Below are 17,896 nucleotides of genomic sequence, written 5' to 3'. Positions count from 1 at the left end.
AAGACGGAGGGAGTATATGGATCGCGATTCTAATTAGGGGTGTATTTGAAAATACGTAGTGGTGTGTATGTAAATATTCGGATGGACCCAAAGTTGCATGGGTGAGCTGCTCTATGGAGGGTAAAGTGGATATTTCACACCTTAGCTGACTAGGTACTATGTGACAAGCGAGCGGAGCAAACTTGACATGCCACATCATATAATTGACGAAATTCAACTGATTTGGATAGTTCGATGACCGGACGTTTTCATAGTTTCAGGGACGAAATTGAGCCATGCGCGATAGTGACTAAATTGAATGTTTTATAGTTGAGGGAACATGATGGTTCATGATGAATTTCGGCATCTGGCTTTTTGCCATCTCCGTGGGGTTTTATTGCCCGGGGTTTACAATTTCCGGTTGAAAATCTTTCTTTCCATCCAAATTTTTGCAACGGTTTCGTGTCCAGGCGATCTGCTGTCCAACGCCATTTTGTTTTCAGGACAATCGTGATCCAAAGCAGAAACAAATAGATAATTCTCCCAATCTTTCCCTGTTAACACCGGCAAAAACGCAGATCGCAGCAAGGCAAGTAGGCAACGCTTTGACATCTGTGAGAACGTACTAGATTGTCAAAATTATAGATGGTGGGCGTTACGAACACTAATTCGCACACCTAGCACTGCAGAGCAGCACGACAACCAACATGATGAAACGACTTGCATTTGCCATCAAAATAAATTAACCGATAACAATCTCAGGCGACAGACATCCAGGCTCGACGGGAGAGCGACGATATACCACCAAGTAACCGGCACTATTTGCCATCGTCCTAAATTGCAACCAACCCCAACATCAATAAAGGTTTCCAGCAATTATCTGGAAACCGCCTATACAAAAAGGCTATTTCTTGCCTCTATCTTCTCGGCTGCTTTCTGCTGTATGTACAAATCATCTCAATCCTTAAGCTACATGAAGTAGCTCAGCGATGTCTTCTGCCTCGATCCGCCTTCTCCGTAGAGGTCGTTCCATTGGATGAGCTCGTTCATATTATTCGAGTCCGATGATATACTCGCACAAACCTAACAGACAGCAAGACACGTTAGCAACAGATTTCGATTGTACACAGTAACAACAAAAATTATATGTGAGAATAGCAGGAATGGAAATGTCCACAACATTTACCTGCTCATGTGCACGTTTGAAATCACTATACTTTAGGGGACGGACATCATTGCTAGAACACTGAGGTGGCGCTGGCCTATTTTCTGCTTCTGCTAAGGCTCTCTCCTGCGTTGCACAAAATAATAATCAGTTAAGTTTGCCTAAGTTTCAACTATTGCAGTAACAACCAAATGGGCAGCAGATCAAACTGAAGATCCATACAATAATGTATATCATGTCAATGCTATTCGCATAGAAAATTTCAGCATTGCAAACATTGACCATATATAGATCAGTATATTAAGCACAGCTATTGGAAACAACTATGTTGCAGACAGTGAGAAACTAACAAACTATTAGATAAGTGTTGCAAGAATATAAACTGACCTTTTTCTCTCTTTCAAGAATTTCCCTTATGGGGCCATGTGCAGCAGTAATGCACAGGTTCTGCAAAATAGTTGTGGCCATCAACACAAAGAAAGTGAAAATACTAAGGAAATAGAACAGGAAACAAATAATCTAAATAAAATACCTTCAGATCACTGCCTGAATACCCATCGGTCAGGTTAGCTAGTGCATCTAGATCTACATCAGCAGCCAAATCTTCTTTGGCTAGTATTACACCAAGAATTTTTCTTCTGTTGGGTGCATCCGGCAAGTTCACCATCAACCTATGTTGTACGCGAGTTATTTATTGACATGGCACCATTCATCGAAGTATAGACCACAAACATGCAATGCAAATTACCTCCTGGGGAGCCTCCTGACAACAGCCTCGTCAAGATCAAATGGCCTATTAGTAGCAGCAAGTACTAATACACGCTCTTTGTCTTTTGTTTTCAGACCATCCCAGTTCACCATAAACTCATTTTTCATCTTACGCATGGCTTCATGTTCCCCTGGGTTCTCACGTCTTCCCAGCATGCCATCAACCTAATATACAAAAGCGGCAAGGAAACAAGTTATTGAGTAAACCAAAACAATGCCAAGTCATAGGCACATCATCTGTGACAACTAAGAAATTCGCTGGCTAACCTCATCCACAAAAATAACGCTAGGAGAAATTTTGCTTGCAAGCGAAAACACAGCTTTCACATATTTTTCTCCCTCTCCAAACCACTGTTACAATTAAAGGGTTAAAATCAAGCGAAATAATAAGAACAAACTCAATGATATGATATTGCAGGAGTACCTTTGAAGCAATGCTTGACATTGATATGTTGATAAAATTAGCACCAGCCTCTGTTGCAACAGCTTTAGCAAGCATGGTCTTTCCTGTGCCGGGTGGACCAAAAAGCAATATCCCTTTACATGGCTGGTGCACATAGATAGTCAGAACTATGGTTGCACAAGGAGTAAGTTGGGGCCAAAAAAAACACTAGATGAAATCTAACAATAAAAAAATACCAGTAAGTAGCATTCAGTATCCTAAGTATAGTTAGCAAGTCCATTGTTTCAGTTTACGAAAAATCATTTTGCAAGGAAACAAAAAGCCCATAAATACCCCAAAATAATCCCAACAGGAGGTGACTGACAAAGTCGAATGAAAAACAGTGCACTCAAGGAAACAGAATGATCAAAACGTAGTACAAACCAATCTCGACAAATAAACATACATACATTCTGGGATTCCAGAAGGACTGCACATCCAATAATATTTTCACAAAGCTTAAGTTTGGAGAATGGTATATACCTTCATAAGTTGTCCTTTGGAGAACAACTCAGGTCTTTGCAAAGGAAGCATAACTAACTCCTTCAAAGTTTCCTTGACATTTTCTAGTGCTCCAATATCCTCAAAGGTAACACCAATCTCATCTGGTGGGATCACATCAGTAAGAAGCCGTTTTTCAAATTCATTCTCCGTGGCAACATCCTAACAGTGGCACCAATGTATTTTTTAGTCATGGTCATAGCAGATAATAAAATAACATTTTTTTCTTTGTTTCCCGCTCCATGTTGCAGTATATATTGTACATAAACAAGCAAACTATTATAGTGTGCAGTCGTAAGATGAGACGATCATAATTCAAGAAAAAAGTTCACCTTGAGTAATTTCTTTTTGCTCTTCTTCTTAGGACCACTTTGGATACACTCCAACAAATCAACTCCATGCTTAAGGCTGCAATTTAGCAAGGCTCAGCAACACAGTGAACAGATAAAACTGGGAACAAGCTTTCAGGTAAAAAGCCGATAATGCAAACTGACAAGCTTAGATACAATACCTTTCACCAGAAAGAACAACTCTCACGTCCTTTCCAGGAGTTTGAATAGTGCGATCCTTAAGTTGATGACTCAAAGCATAACCTACTATTTTATCAACACCTGAAAACACAATTAGAAGGTTAATGATGCTACAGGACTAAATTATACCAAATCAGCACTAAAAGGAATTCTACTCACATTCGCTTGTAAGAATACGATCTTTCACACAAACTGATTCTACACCAGTACATTCCATACCATGGCGAGTTAGGAACTGCATCCAGCAGCAGCTATTGTTAGCAAAGTCTCAAGATTATAACACAAACAGAAAAGGCAGCAGAGTGAAGTAAAAAGTCCTACAGTATGTGATTATCCCACAATGTAGTCACGTAGAATAACGTACACAAACAATTACCGATAGACCAATAAAAATCACTGAAGGTATGAATAGTTCTCGGAAATCTGTAATAAGCCCATACAGAAATCACAAACGATACAATTTGTCTGACAGAATAACAGATCTGTCATGTACCCATTATACCTAAAGACATGCAATAGGCATGATACTCAAAGCAAAGGTATGTGCAAACTGTTAGATGTATATGTACCCTTTGTAGTTTCCCCATTGTATAAGGGGTTTTGTGCATATTTCATAATGCATGTACATGTATATATTCGGGCCTACAGCCCTCATATTGAATACAAGTGCTATTCATAATACAAACAAGCAATTACTTGACTTCGAAATGAGCATAGTAGCACTAGTGAACTTGTTTTTGAAATCAAACAGGTCAAAGAAAAAGAACAATTAAGCTAACAGTGCAGTACTGAATACTGAAATCAGAAAGATAGTCAAGTAAGGAGATACACAGATACTTACAGACTGGATTTTCAAAACATTAGCCTTTGCCTTAAGAATTTCAACATCACGACCCAACAGCTGTTTCCACCTGGAGAGTTCTGATTCGTCCTATAGCAAATTTTCAGAGTTAACTTGCAGAAGAAAATTCCTTGACATATAAATCACTCCGGAATTAACATAAATGCCAGACCTGTGGTGTTTCTATTGTCACTTTATTTGGGAAAAGCTTAGCTAAATGCTTTGACATCTTCAGTGCTTCTTTATTTTTTTCATTCACCTGACCAAAGCTATCCTGCATTTACAATACACCAGATTGTAGAAGACAAAATAAGAAGTGTAAGGGCACAGTGCAATCGAAACCTGAAATTTAGTAGCGAGATAGGTCAATCAAATGATGGAAGATGGCAAAGAGCAAACAATAGATTGCAATAGGTCGGAAAAATGTCTATCCTACATCATCCTATCTTTGATGATGTTCTACAACACTAGATTGCAATAAGTAGGAACATTGACCCTCTATCCCACATCATCCTATCTCCTAAGTCCTAGTGCAGCAATGTGTCATGCAGGAACCTGATGGTGCGCGGATATAGTTGACAAGCAAGCAGGGAGCCAAGCACACAAATGTCTTGGTATTTGAATACGAATGCATGACAGAAGCAGAACATGATAGAAAGTAAACTTCAATTTGCGATGCAAGTAAAATCAACTGTTGAACACACCTGGAATGCAAGGTTAAGTATTGCTGCCTGGCTATAAGGAAATTTGAGCCAAGGAGACCCACTGTTTGACTGCAGATAAGACAATTGAACTTTAGCTATATACAAGAAGAGGTGAATGATTAGAACATAGTTGAGTGTGAATTCTCTTCAGAAGCAGTACCTTATCTTTCCGAGCATCCATCTGAGTCTGGGACCCAATAATAAAAATTCCAGCTGGAAAACTTTCAAGTTTATTCTTTAGACCATGGTATGTGTAATTATTTCCACACATTTTCTCAACATCCTTAAGAAATAGGATTAGAGGCCCATGTTGACTTTCTTCAGAGGCAAACTGTGAAGAGAAACCAATGAGTATTAATAAAAGATCAATATATAATGATACAATCAAATGCAGGAAGCCCGTATCACCTCAAACACAACATCAAAGGGATGTTTGGCTCTATCTTCCCATCCTGGACCATCAAGGCATAGAGAATCAACTGGAAGATAAAAGTGAATATAAGACGTGAGTTAAAAATTTGAAAGATAGATATAAATGACAAAATTGAGCACCTAAGTCTAATCTAGTGATAGAAGTTTAAAAAAATAAGAAAACAAGAAAGGCACACCTGAACAGAATAAACCATGGTCAAGCTCACAGTTGCCACCAAGATCAATGCCCCCGAGGATCTGTTTATCAAATCTGACTCCAACTTTAGAGGAACCATTTTCCTCAAAAGGAAGTCTAACTTCACCCTGTGAACCATAATCAGGGGCTCTGCAGATTGATAAATGTCGACATTGAATGAGAAAATGGCAACACTCCAGAGGTTATCCAAAAACAAAGAGCGGTGATAAAATATCTAGAAATAAAATTAACTGAAGCTCAGTCATAGGTCACCACTTTTTAGACTATATGGGCACAGGGTCATTGTTCAATCAGGAAGACTATACAACTACACATTAGATAAAATAAATTCAGCGTATGTCTCATTTGCAGGACATAGAGTCGAAGACAATTACAGTGAAAATTAACCATTTTGTACTGTACAAATGGTGCAGCCTACTTGAGCTTGAATCTTATCTATTAATCCTGCCAGCCACAAAGGCCAATGCCTGGCCACAATCATGAAACGATACCTTTTAAAATATTAGTTTGGGGATATGAAAATTATGCGTGAATTGTCTTATAGAATACTTCAATAATCTCAGGAAACTAAAAGTTTTTATAAATATATTTGTTGGAGAGAATAATTGTGTCTATTCCTCCAAACCCTAGAAGGGTGGGAATATAGTTCCTATACATGGGCTCACATATACATCAACACCCCCCTCCCCCCGCAGTCTGAACTACCGGCGCAGCAGTGTTCAAGACTGGACAACAAGAAAGCCAACACCCCCGCAGTCTGAACAACCAGCGCAGCGGTGTTCAAGACTGGACAACGAGAAAGTACACGCAGGGCAAATACCCCCCGCAGCCACAACTAGCCACCGGCTACGTTGAGGCTGGAACGAAACTCTGAGAAGGTCGAGGAGGGTAGTCCCTTGGTGAAGATGTCGGCAAACTGGGAGGTGGTCGGGACATGGAGTACCCGAACATCGCCGATGGCGACCCTGTCGCGCACGAAGTGCAAGTCCATCTCCACATGCTTCGTCCGCTGATGCTGAACGGGGTTGGTGGAGAGATACATGGCGCTAATGTTGTCGCAGTAGACGAGCGTGCTCTTGGCGAGCGGACTGTGGAGCTCCGCCAAGAGCTGTCGTAGCCAGGACGCCTCCGCCACGCCATTAGCGACAGCCCGGTACTCCGCCTCGGCACTGGAGCGGAAGACAACCGGCTGCCGCTTGGACGACCAGGAGACCAGGTTGCCGCTCAAGAAGACGGCGTAGCCGGAAGTGGAGCGGCGAGTGTCCGGACAGCCAGTCCAGTCAGCGTCGGTGTAGACAACCAGCTCAGCAAAGGACGAGCGGTGAAGGACCAGGCCGAGGTCCACAGTGCCACGGACGTAGCGGAGGAGACGCTTCAGCGCAGCAAGGTGTGACTCCCGGGGATCATGCATATGGAGATAGACCTGCTGAACAGCGTAGGTGAGATCCGGCCTGGTGAAGGTGAGGTACTGCAAGGCACCGGCCAGACTCCGGTAGGCAGTAGGATCAGCCACAGGATCACCCAGATCAGCAGACATCTTCGCCCGAGTGTCGACAGGAGTGGAGCAGGGCTTGCAATCAGTCATCCAAGCCCGCTCCAGAATATCAAGGGCATACTTTCGCTGGTGAAGGAGGAGGCCAAACGAGCGAGGCTCAACAGTGACGCTCAAGAAGTGGTGAAGCTGACCAAGATCCTTCATAGCAAACTCTTGCTGTAGAGAGGAGATGACGCGCTGAAGCAACTGCTGACTGGAGGCTGTGAGCACAATGTCATCGACATAGAGCAGCAAATAGACAGTCTCATCCCCACGGCGGTAGATGAAGAGAGACGTGTCAGACTTGGCCTCGGTGAACCCCAATATCAGCAAGAACGTGGCGAACCGAGAATACCAAGCCCGAGTAGCCTGCTTCGGACCATAGAGAGACTTGTTGAGTCGGCAGACCATGTCCGGACGACTGGAGTCCACAAATCCCGCTGGCTGAGAGCAGTAGACTGTCTCTGGTAGAGTGCCATGAAGAAACGCATTCTTCACATCCAGCTGGTGCACAGGCCAAGAGCGAGAGAGCGCAAGCGAGAGGACCGTGCGCACAGTAGCAGGCTTCACCACTGGACTGAAGGTCTCATCATAATCCACACCAGACCACTGGATGAAACCCCGGAGAACCCAGCGAGCCTTATAGCGCTCCAGTGTGCCGTCAGCCCGACACTTATGCGTCGGGATCCACTTGTCTGTGACCACATTGCAACCAGACGGACGCGGCACGAGGTCCCACGTCTGGTTAGCAAGAAGAGCCGCGTACTCCTCTTCCATCGCGCGACGCCAGTGAGGATCCGCCAAGGCGTCGCAGACAGAGGAGGGTACTGGAGAGATCCGCGGCTCCCCCTCGGTGGCGGAGAGTGTCGCGGCCTGAGACGCCATCCGCCGAGTCACCATGGGATGGATATGTCGGGGATCCCGATGGACGACTGGCGGGTGGAATTGTTAGCAGCTCAATTCTAACTCTCATTGAGCTGAGAGGATGACATTGAACTTGGGGCAATTTTCTAGTTTTCTCATATTCACAAACTCAAAGCCATGCCATCCAACGGGAGGGGTGGCTACATATTTATACAACCAGCCAGGGCACAAGTTAGCTGTCTAGTCCAAGATGCTCCTGCTGTCCTACTGTCCTAGCAAACTGAAAGGGAGGATGCTGTCCTACCTAGATGCTAACTGATGTCCTGCAGTCCAAGATGCTAAGGACTACAAAATGCTGCAGAGATACAAGAGATGCTGCAGGGGTACAAGGGACCACAAAGACCAACAGCAAAGACTTATCCATCATTCTCCCCCTAAGTCTTGTACGTCGTCTTGTGGGAAGATTGGACCATCCCGGTCCTGAAGCAAAGCTCAAAGAACTTGATCCTCCCAAGGGGCTTGGTGAGCAGATCCGCAAGCTGATCCTTGGTGTTGATGTAGCCCGCCTTGATGTTTCCTTCCTCCAAGCAGCATCGGATGAAGTGATACCTCACCCGGATGTGCTTGCTCCGTTCGTGGAAAACGGGGTTCTTCGCTAGGGCCAGAGCGGACTTGCTGTCCACTCTAAGCTCCACCGCTTCAGTGTCTCTGCCAAGGAGATCACCAAGTAGTCGAGCAAGCCAGAGCGCCTGAGTCGAAGCAGTGGAGGCCGCTATGTACTCGGCCTCGCAGCTGGACAAGGCCACCACCTGCTGCTTGACCGACTGCCAGCTAACGAGGCACTCGCCGAGGAAGAAAAGGATCCCGCTCGTGCTCTTGCTGGTGTCGATGTCGCCGGTTTGGTCGCTGTCGCTGTACCCGACGAAGTGTGCCGCCCCAGGGCACCTCGGGTAGTGGAGACCGTGGCCGAGAGTCCCCACAACGTAGCGGATGATCCTCTTCACGGCCTGCTGGTGCTCTGTCGTCGGTCGCTGCATGAACCGACTGACGTAGCCGACGGAGAACGCCGAGTCCGGCCATGTGTGGGCGAGGTAGCAAAGGCTCCCCACAAAGCGCCGATACTGAGTAGCGTCCACCTCCTCCGCCGTGCTGTCACGGCTCAGCTTCAGCCTCTCCTCCATCGGAGTGAGAGCTGGGTTGCAGTCGGTGAGTCCAGCGAGCTCGACGACACGCTTGGCGTAGGCGGTCTGTCGAAGTGTGATCCCGGAGTCGTCCTGGTGCACCTCGATCCCCAGGTAGAAGGAGAGAGGCCCCAGGTCGCTCATCTGGAAGGTGGCCTTCATCTCTTCCTTGAACGCCGCCACCTCCGCATCCTTGGTGCCGGTGCCTCCTTAGCTGGCAGTCGCGCTCCCAAGCGAGGGCAGCCACGCGAACCCGCTCCTGGGCCGCCGAAGCCTCTGACTTGGCGGCGAGGAGGGCCACTGCGAGAGCGGCGTCGGCCTGCTGCCCTCGGAGAGCGGCGGCGGCAAGCGGCACATCCGCGGGCGCCATCACGAGCCCGGACCACGCGGGAGCGGGGAGGATCGCAGGAAGGGCGGCATCGGCGGCAGGCTGCTTGCCGGCAGCGACGGCGGCGCGGTGGGCGGCGGCGGCGGCACTTGGCTGCACCAGTGCGGGCTGGACCGGCACGGGCCCCTGCGCAGGCGGAGCACCCTGTAGGAGGTCCTGCACGGGCGGAGGCGGCGCCCCCTGCAAGGGACCCTGCACGGGCAGGGGCGGCGCCCCCCGCAGGAGGCCCTGCACGGGCGGAGGAGGCGGCCCCTGCAGGGGACCCTGCACGGGCAGGGGCGGCGCCCCCTGCAGGGGATCCTGCTGCAGATCGGCGGCGGCTGGGGAGCGCCCGCCCGAAGAGGACACGGCGGCGGCGGGCAGGGGCCCCCGACGGCCCCAGGCGGCGGCGGCGGCAGCAGAAGCAGAGGAAGGGGCGGCGGCCCAGGCAGCGCACGGAGCAGAGGAAGAGAGGGGAGGGAAGGAGGAGAGGGGAAGGGAGGAGGAGTCTGGCAGCGGCGGCGGCCGGCCGGCCATGGGCCGGCGGCGGCGGCGGCTGCTGGCGGCTGAGATGGGAGGGAGAGAGAAGAGGAAACCCTAAACTAATGATACCATGTTGGAGAGAATAATTGTGTCTATTCCTCCAAACCCTAGAAGGGTGGGAATATAGTTCCTATACATGAGCCTCTAGATGGGCCTCTATACATGGGCTCACATATACACCAACAATATTCTAGTAGAAGCTGGTCATCAAACTCATTGCAGTCCGCGCCATTTCCAAAGCGTCAGGGACAACCAGAGGGAGTGTAACAAAAATTTTTATATATCGATAACAAAAGAAAGAAAGGTGTATTTTATCTCAATAGACATGGCAGCTTTCTACATAACAGCTGCATCGCTCTAGTGGGTCTGTACACAGAGCATCATACTCTCACTACTGGTGTAACACAGAAAGTAAATAGCTACTCCCTCCATCCCAAAAACAAGTCATTCTAGGATTCAAAATTTATCCCAGAAGGCCAGAAAACAAGTCATTCTACCCCATTTCGAAAGTGTATGTGCATGTAAGAATCAATTACTGCCAAATATGGGTAATAAATAGGGGCAAACATTGTCATTTTACCTTCTTGTTAGGGGGTGTTTGGATCCAAGTGCTAATGCCCAAAAGTGCTGAAGTATAGCATAGTCCATCCAAACAGGAGTGCTAATGGGGTGGGCTAAACTTTAGCCGAGACTCAAAAACGTTAGCAAGAGTATGAGTGCTAATAGATGCTAAAGTTTAGCACTCAACTTTTGCCCATCCAAACAGGCCCTTAATCTGTCCTAGAATTTCTAGAATGACTTTTATTTTGGGACGGAGGGAGTACTTCTAAAAACTTCTTCAAGCACTCATGCAAGTGAAGCAGGAGAACTTGAAGCAAAGTGAACCAGCCATAACAACTGAACTTACAAACATACCTCGGTCCCTCAAGTAAAATCCTTGACGATCGAAGAGGGCCAATGTATCTCACCCTATCACCTGAAACAAACCATGAGAAGAATTACTAAAGCCTGGAATGAACAACGATCTATATAGATCACAGAAGGTTTTGTTATTGCCATACAACATTATGGGAAAACACTGCAAGCTCCTATCAATTTTCTACAATGTAGATGAAGGCTAGTAAGGCTATGTTGTTGTTGTTGTTGTAGATTGTCGTGGCTCTAGGAGGAGGGCCACAGCCGGGTGGCGTAGTGCACCCGCCTAATCTCTAAGGGTGGTTACTCGGGGAAGTGCAAGCGATACCTCAGATATACTCATGAAGCAAGCACACAAGAACACTCGAGGATTTTAGAGTGGTTCGGGCCGCCGGAGCGTAATACCCTACGTCCACTGAGAGTTGTATAGCTCTTGTGTTTGTGGATGAGTCTATCCTCTGTCTCCAAGTCTTTTCTTAGACTTGAGTTCTTCTCTAACGGGCGTCTCCCTTTTATAGCGCAAGGAAAACGCGTACACAGGCGTTGGTCCCCGATAGGTGGGCCCAACAAGGATGTATAGTATAATACGAAAAAGACATTAATGGTGCTACAGTGGTTGAGAATCTCTCCCCGGATACGCTTCATCGCACTGTAGACTCTCTGACCGAGGGGGGTCTTCACCTGTCCCATCGGCGAGGTGCCCGTTGAGGCGGTGTAGATTGCGGCGTAGACTGTTGGGTCTACTGCGTAGGCGTTATGATACTCCGTCGCCGAGCTGTCGTGTCTAACTGGCGTTGTAGACTGACGCGCGTGGCGTGGGTGGCGCCAGCAGCTGCGCTGTGCGCCTTGGTAACGCGCGATCAACAGTACAGTCTGGCAAAAGTCACCTCGGGCTCTGCTGTGGCAGAGCGTACTTAACGCCTCCCGCATTGAATGCGGTAGGTGGGCGAGTCTTCCCGAGGAAGCCTCACAGCCGCGTGTGTGCCTGCGAATACGTGGAGGCTCCGGACCCCCCAGGCGGGGTGTCTGTTCCCTCCCCGCTGAGGGGTCCGGATAGTATATGGGGGTCCGGGACCCCGTGGGGGGTCCGGGGCCCCCGGCTGTTTTGGCTGAGCATTCCCTTCTCCGGAACACAAGTGTCACCGGACCCTTCCCTAGCAAGGGACGGGTCCTGGGGCCGCTGACCGGGTGAGAAGGGCCTCGGACCGCGAGGGCCTGGCTGCTCAGGCCGTCAGCGCGTAGTCAAGGATAACTACGAGGCTCTCGACTAGACACAGCAACACCTCTAGGACACGTGGTGACACCGGACCCATCCCCGAGCAGGAAGCGGGTCCGGGACCGTTGGTCTGGTGAGATGGAGCCGGACCCCAGGGGTCCGGCTGCTCAACCCCTTAGGGCGTAGTTACGGATAACAACGCGAGTCTTGACACAGCAAGAGGGGGTATCCTAGTCTAGAGGTACCGACATAGATGAAGGCTAGTATACTCAGTTTGACAGTCTACAGCTATAACATAAAACAGTGGCACAAATTAGGCAATGTTTAATGGGACGAGGATGATCTTACCTTTTTTGTATGACTCATCCTTTGATTTTGAAGGCTGTCCCTGAAACAAATATATTATCAAGCCACCAAATTATTTTTGAACTGACGCTATACCAAATAAAAAAAAGAGATAGAATGTGATATTTATTCCCCTTTTCTGTTTCTGACTAATTTTTCAGTTCATTCTTTCTTGGCCAATAATGTTATTAAATTTTGTCAAGGAAGACTATTGGATTTTGTCAAACTGCAGTGCACAATTTTCCTCCTCCTCCCAACCTTTTTGCATAAATTTGCACTAGAAGAACTTTTCCGCCAGATACAAAAAATCCCAATTTACATTGAAACATACATTAGGCAGGCATCAAGATATGAAATTATTTTGTGAAAAGATAACGCTCCAGATTTGTTTTATTCACTTGTAAATAGAAGAAATACTGCAAAATTTTACTGCAGTTACGTGATACAGATTGTCTGAAAAGCCAAGCTTCTAAGGGGAAGCAAAACGTATGATGATCCTAATAAATAATACCAGATTATAAAAGAAAAAAAAATGTCAAAGGCTAGTATAAGGAGAAATTGGAGCATGTTTGGCTATTCTGTGTCACTTTGTCTGGTAAGGTTAACGGGTAAGAAATGGAATAAAGTCAAAAGGTTTCATGCATTTGTTGAGAGTAAATGGTTCTTCACTAGCAAGGATTTCCTCAACCACTACAAAGGCTCCAAGGGTAGGAAAAATATAACCTAGCATGCCCTTAGCTGTGATGTAATTTGTAAATATTGTATAATAGTATCACTACTATGCAAGTAGTATGGTTAAGAGGCTTACACCAGACAGTAATGAATAATCTACGATGAGCAGCTTAGCATCAAAGGATTTGGTGAGCGCCTTTACCAATAATTCTTGGTATATCTCGGACCCTATAAGCAGGCAAGTTAATTTATATTTTTAAATAAATCTAGCACCAAAAGTTGCTAATTGAAAAGATTGGTGATCATATAAAGCAATAGTGATACCTGCTGGACCAGATAATAGTACCCTTTTACAAAGAGAAGATATACCCTTTGTAAATTTGGTCGATTCCTTACAGCATAGGTTTACATATGCTGATGCCAGGAGAACATTTTTGGTAGTCTCACTGCAAGGACGAGGAGCTATTAAAAAAATACTTCATAAATACAAAGAGATTAATCAATCAACACACCCATTAACTTCGAGGAAAACATATACCCTATTCAGTAGCTCTGATGCATTAGAAAAACAAACATGTGTTATCACAGATTCAGACATTACAAAGTTAAATTAGGGACATATCATTACTTCAAACATTTCAGGAATTTTACTAAATGAAACTGCGACACGAAGATATATAATGTTCTGAATAACACAAAAGAGCTGTTGTAATGTGAGTGTATACCTAAGATAATATGGAAAATTATCAAATGACTCTGATATATCACTTGCACTTATAGTTGCCTTCTTCAGATCGTCCTTTAAAAGTTGATGTCGACCAAATGGCACATTTTCTTCGGAATTGCAGTAGCTCTGTTCCTCCATAGTCTTACATAAACTAATGACTATCTCCTTATCTGTTCAAAAGCAAACAGTAGACTTCACCTCAAAATTATAATTCTCTTTTAGTGCAGTGTATTGTTGCAAAATAAGCAAGGCTAAGACTGCCCAGAAATCCCCTTCCCTTATCCCAACCTTGTATTGGAGTTTTCAACATTGGGTACAGGCTTTTTTCAAGTGCAGTGCAATTAAAAAATATCACAAAGTTTAAGTTGCTGACTATCTCCTTATATTCAAAGGGAACAGCAGAATTTTACTTAAAACTATCTCTTCTCTTTTAGTGTAGTGCAATACAAAAATATCACAAACTTTAAGAATGAGACAGGGAAAAAAAATGAAATTATCTTGAATGGCACATGCTAACTCCAAATATCACAAGTTAGCAGGGGATCATGGGAAATAAAGTGGTTATAATATATGCTCACCATGAGGAACCAACGGAGGTCGGCCAATCCCAAAGTTAAATGGTGTTGATATTTTGGCTGCTTTAGATGACAGATGATCCCGTGTACCTTTCACAAGTGGATATTGTTCTTGTTGAGTGACAGATGTTGAACACAATGATGATGTGCTTGATTTTTCCTCTGGAAGTTGCTCAAATATCTGCCAGCACTTTAAGGAATTTCATCCAAACAGGTGCATTTAAACCAGTGGCGGAGTCAGCATCACATAAAAGGGGGGGCCAAGTTTACAGTTTGTTAGCAATAAGTCATACAAGAACAAATATAGATATTAGCTTGCTAGTGAAACACACAACCTAATGCTTAGTATAGTTATTAGCTTATTAGCTTGTTGCCTAGTCATACAATAGCATATGCATGTATTAGCTCTTGTTAGTATGCTAAGTAGTACATCATTGAAAATTTGCTTGGACCAAGGGGGGGCCACCGCCCACTTTGGCCGACATGTGGCTCCGCCACTGATTTAAACCATCAACCATAACAGTAGAAGGCTTCCAATAAGAGCAATAGAGCATAGAGAAGAATTAAAGAAAGTAATTGGTGGTAGGAAAGGATGCATAAGCATGCCTCCCAATAAGAGCAATAGAGCATAGAGAAGAATTAAAGAAAGTAATTGGTGGTAGGAAAGGATACATAGGCATGCCTCCCAAGAGAACTAAAAACGACCTCATCGCCACCAATTAAGGTGACCTTAGCAGTCTTGTCCAAGGCCTTCCCGTTGACATGGACAACTTTAGATACGTAAATCTCAAGGGCAGCACCCCTCTGGTACAAGAGGACATTATTGAGAGTCAGAATACAGGCAAGAAAAGTAGAGTGTGTGTAAAGCAATGAAAACAACAGTACCTTAACATGCTTCAGTCTGCAAACAGGTGACCCCGGAGATGACTCGGTGAGCTTCAGGTCATTCTTCCCGCCATGGCCAATAGTGAAATAGGTAGGATAAATGGGAACAGAGGGATACTGGAGAAGAAATGGCATAGAATTAATACAAAAAGCATTATAACTCCACTAGTCCACTGCGCACACTAACACGGTAGACTAATGGAACTGCCTCTTAAGGGGAAGTTAGATGGCCTCTGCACACCATCATCAACCACTATGACATTCGTAATGTGAACATGCACCACCTAGCCCTCAGGGCTAGGCATCTTTTCTCCCCCACCCATCCCATTTGACAACTTATGCCTATCAACTTCAATAAGTGATATCAGATAAATGTGGGACTATGCCATTAAAAATGAAGGTGCATTCTTTACACCTTATCTAAATTACCAGGTGAAAATCTTATGTCGACATGAACGGGTGGCCTAGTAGGGTAAATTAGCAATGCAGGCAACAAGGAGCTGATAGCTAAAGTTGAAACAAACCACACAACCAATACTGGAATGATGATTTATTATAAATTACCAGCTTACAACACAAATTTAGAGCACACATTCAAGGTTCTTGATAGAGACATATGAAAAGACATGATACGTGTTGGCAGCACAACATCAGGATTGAGGAGAGAGATAGTGCACACTTGAAAAGGGCATAAGAGCATTACTTTAATGGGATAAACTACACCATGTTCTCTAGTTTGAAAAGAGCACAGGAGCATTACTTTAATGGGATAATGCAGCAGATAATGGTTGTTGTTGCCACCTGAACTCATGGATGATGAAATACAGCACACAATTCAGACTAGCTCTAGCAGCCTATTCATTAGATGATACATTGCAAGAAAACTCAGATATTTTGCTCATCCATTAAAAAAATCAGATAATTTGCTCAATCATTCAAATGGTTTAACTTAATTACTATTATTCTCTAAAGTTCTCACTAGTTATTGTGACAGTATGTGATGATTTGGCAACAACAGTTCAGCTAGCCACCCAATAAATTGGACATTCAGGACTGATTGTAAAGTAAAATTGTATCGTTTGCATTGCCTGTTGGTAAGAGTCCATTAAAATATCTATCTGAAAATTGAAGTCTGCGGGGACTATCAGTTCTATTGATTCAGTAGTTCAACAACCAACCTCAGCAGACTGGGAAATCAATCTACCCCAAGCCTCCGAGCGCCCACTGGCTGAAATAGGCCGTGTCTTCCAGAGCGTCCCCTCGTCTGCAGGGAAGGACCTTGTTGGCCTATTCGTCTTCCTCCTCCCTAAGAAAACAAGAAAGAACCGAATCAAGAAAATATCCAGCGACAATAAACCCAAACCAAGGTCCAACACGCAGTCGACAATCCAACCACGCAACCAACCAACCAAACAGATATCGGACCTCCGGAGTTGGACACGGCGGACGAGGACGCCACGTCCACGGTCGATCGCGCCACGCCCTGCAGGTTATCCAGGGAGCTGTCCAGCACATCGACCGCCGCCGGCTCCGCCGCCTTGACGCCGACCGTCCCCGGCTCCTCCGGCCTCGCGACCTATCACCATCACCGCAACGCAGCCACGGCGTCAGATCAATCCCCCCCTAGAATCCGCGCACACACAACACACGTGCAGCGCCGTTGGCCGTACCGTGACTTTGGCGCGCTTCCCCGATCGATTCTGCGGCGGTGGCGGCGTGGGGGACGACGGAGCGGGCTCCACGGGCGCCGCACTCGCGGCCGCCGACGGGGACGCGGGCGGCGTCGAGGCCTCCTCGGACGGGGGCCGCCGCTTCGCCGCGGAGCTTCGCCTGGTCTCGACCATCGCTCCCGCCGGCCGACCCGCCCGCCCGCGGAGGAAGGAGGGGGGACGGGGCTCCCGGTTCCGGATCGAGATGCCGGGCAGGGGGGGTCCTTTCCTTGCTAGTATTCCGTTTACGGAACGCGCGGTCTCGGTAGGTGGTGGGGGCGGGGGGGAGGCGCCGCTTATATATATAGCCTGCCGGCCGGTCCGGCCCGGTCCGTCAATCAGGGGCGGTTCGGCCGAGTTCGTCTCGGGGAACCGGACAAGTAGCGGCGGGCCCCCTCCTGTTTTTTGGAAGCGGCGCAGCCTTTCTGGCCGCTGCCGACTTCGACTTGTGAGCCACCCCACCAGAAGTGGCGTGCGCGGTTGGGATCCGGAGAAAACGACGGGGTTCGGTGCCGCTTTCGCCGCGGCGGCGTGTCGACCTCGGTGATTTCCGCTGGGAGATCAGGACATGGGATGCTTCTGACCGCATCTTCATCTTTCTTCTTTCTTTGTCACAACTCCTGCCGTCTCAAATTATCAGATGTTTGGCTTTCTCGATTATATTATTTTCACTATGTGTCTTCATATATATTCATATTTAGATGTATAGTAAAATTTATAAATCTAGAAAAAACTTAAAACGACTAATAATTTGAAACCAAGGGATTTTATTGACTTCATCATCTTGTTAGGTGGATTTTATTAC

The 17,896-nt window shown here is 46.3% G+C and overlaps 1 protein-coding gene across 2 annotated transcripts; it reads right to left on the bottom strand.

Moving 5' to 3' along the window:
• Positions 1–686: 686 nt before the first annotated feature.
• Positions 687–17,355, bottom strand: LOC120662145. Of its 2 annotated transcripts, none has more exons than XM_039941259.1 (28): positions 17,053–17,355; positions 16,808–16,958; positions 16,561–16,688; positions 15,383–15,499; positions 15,170–15,301; positions 14,501–14,678; positions 13,921–14,092; positions 13,520–13,641; positions 13,332–13,423; positions 12,527–12,566; positions 10,963–11,023; positions 5,539–5,687; positions 5,339–5,409; positions 5,091–5,261; positions 4,931–4,999; positions 4,399–4,500; positions 4,227–4,316; positions 3,545–3,620; positions 3,367–3,466; positions 3,188–3,263; positions 2,838–3,017; positions 2,337–2,459; positions 2,180–2,263; positions 1,893–2,077; positions 1,677–1,815; positions 1,532–1,591; positions 1,166–1,270; positions 687–1,062 (listed from the first exon to the last, which is right to left on the bottom strand). In XM_039941259.1, exons 1-28 carry the CDS (start codon positions 17,224–17,226, stop codon positions 949–951), a joined length of 3,261 nt encoding a protein of 1,086 aa, XP_039797193.1. In that variant the 5' UTR covers positions 17,227–17,355; the 3' UTR covers positions 687–948. The 2 variants fall into 2 exon arrangements, with proteins under 2 accessions (XP_039797193.1, XP_039797195.1); XM_039941261.1 differs by having other exon boundaries at positions 12,527–12,560; positions 17,053–17,336.
• Positions 17,356–17,896: the final 541 nt, after the last annotated feature.

Source organism: Panicum virgatum, chromosome 2N (assembly GCF_016808335.1).
Source record: "Panicum virgatum strain AP13 chromosome 2N, P.virgatum_v5, whole genome shotgun sequence".
Taxonomy (NCBI): Eukaryota; Viridiplantae; Streptophyta; class Magnoliopsida; order Poales; family Poaceae; genus Panicum; species Panicum virgatum.
The sequence above is the reverse complement of the archived record's forward strand: the minus strand, read 5'-3'. Positions and strand labels throughout refer to the sequence as shown.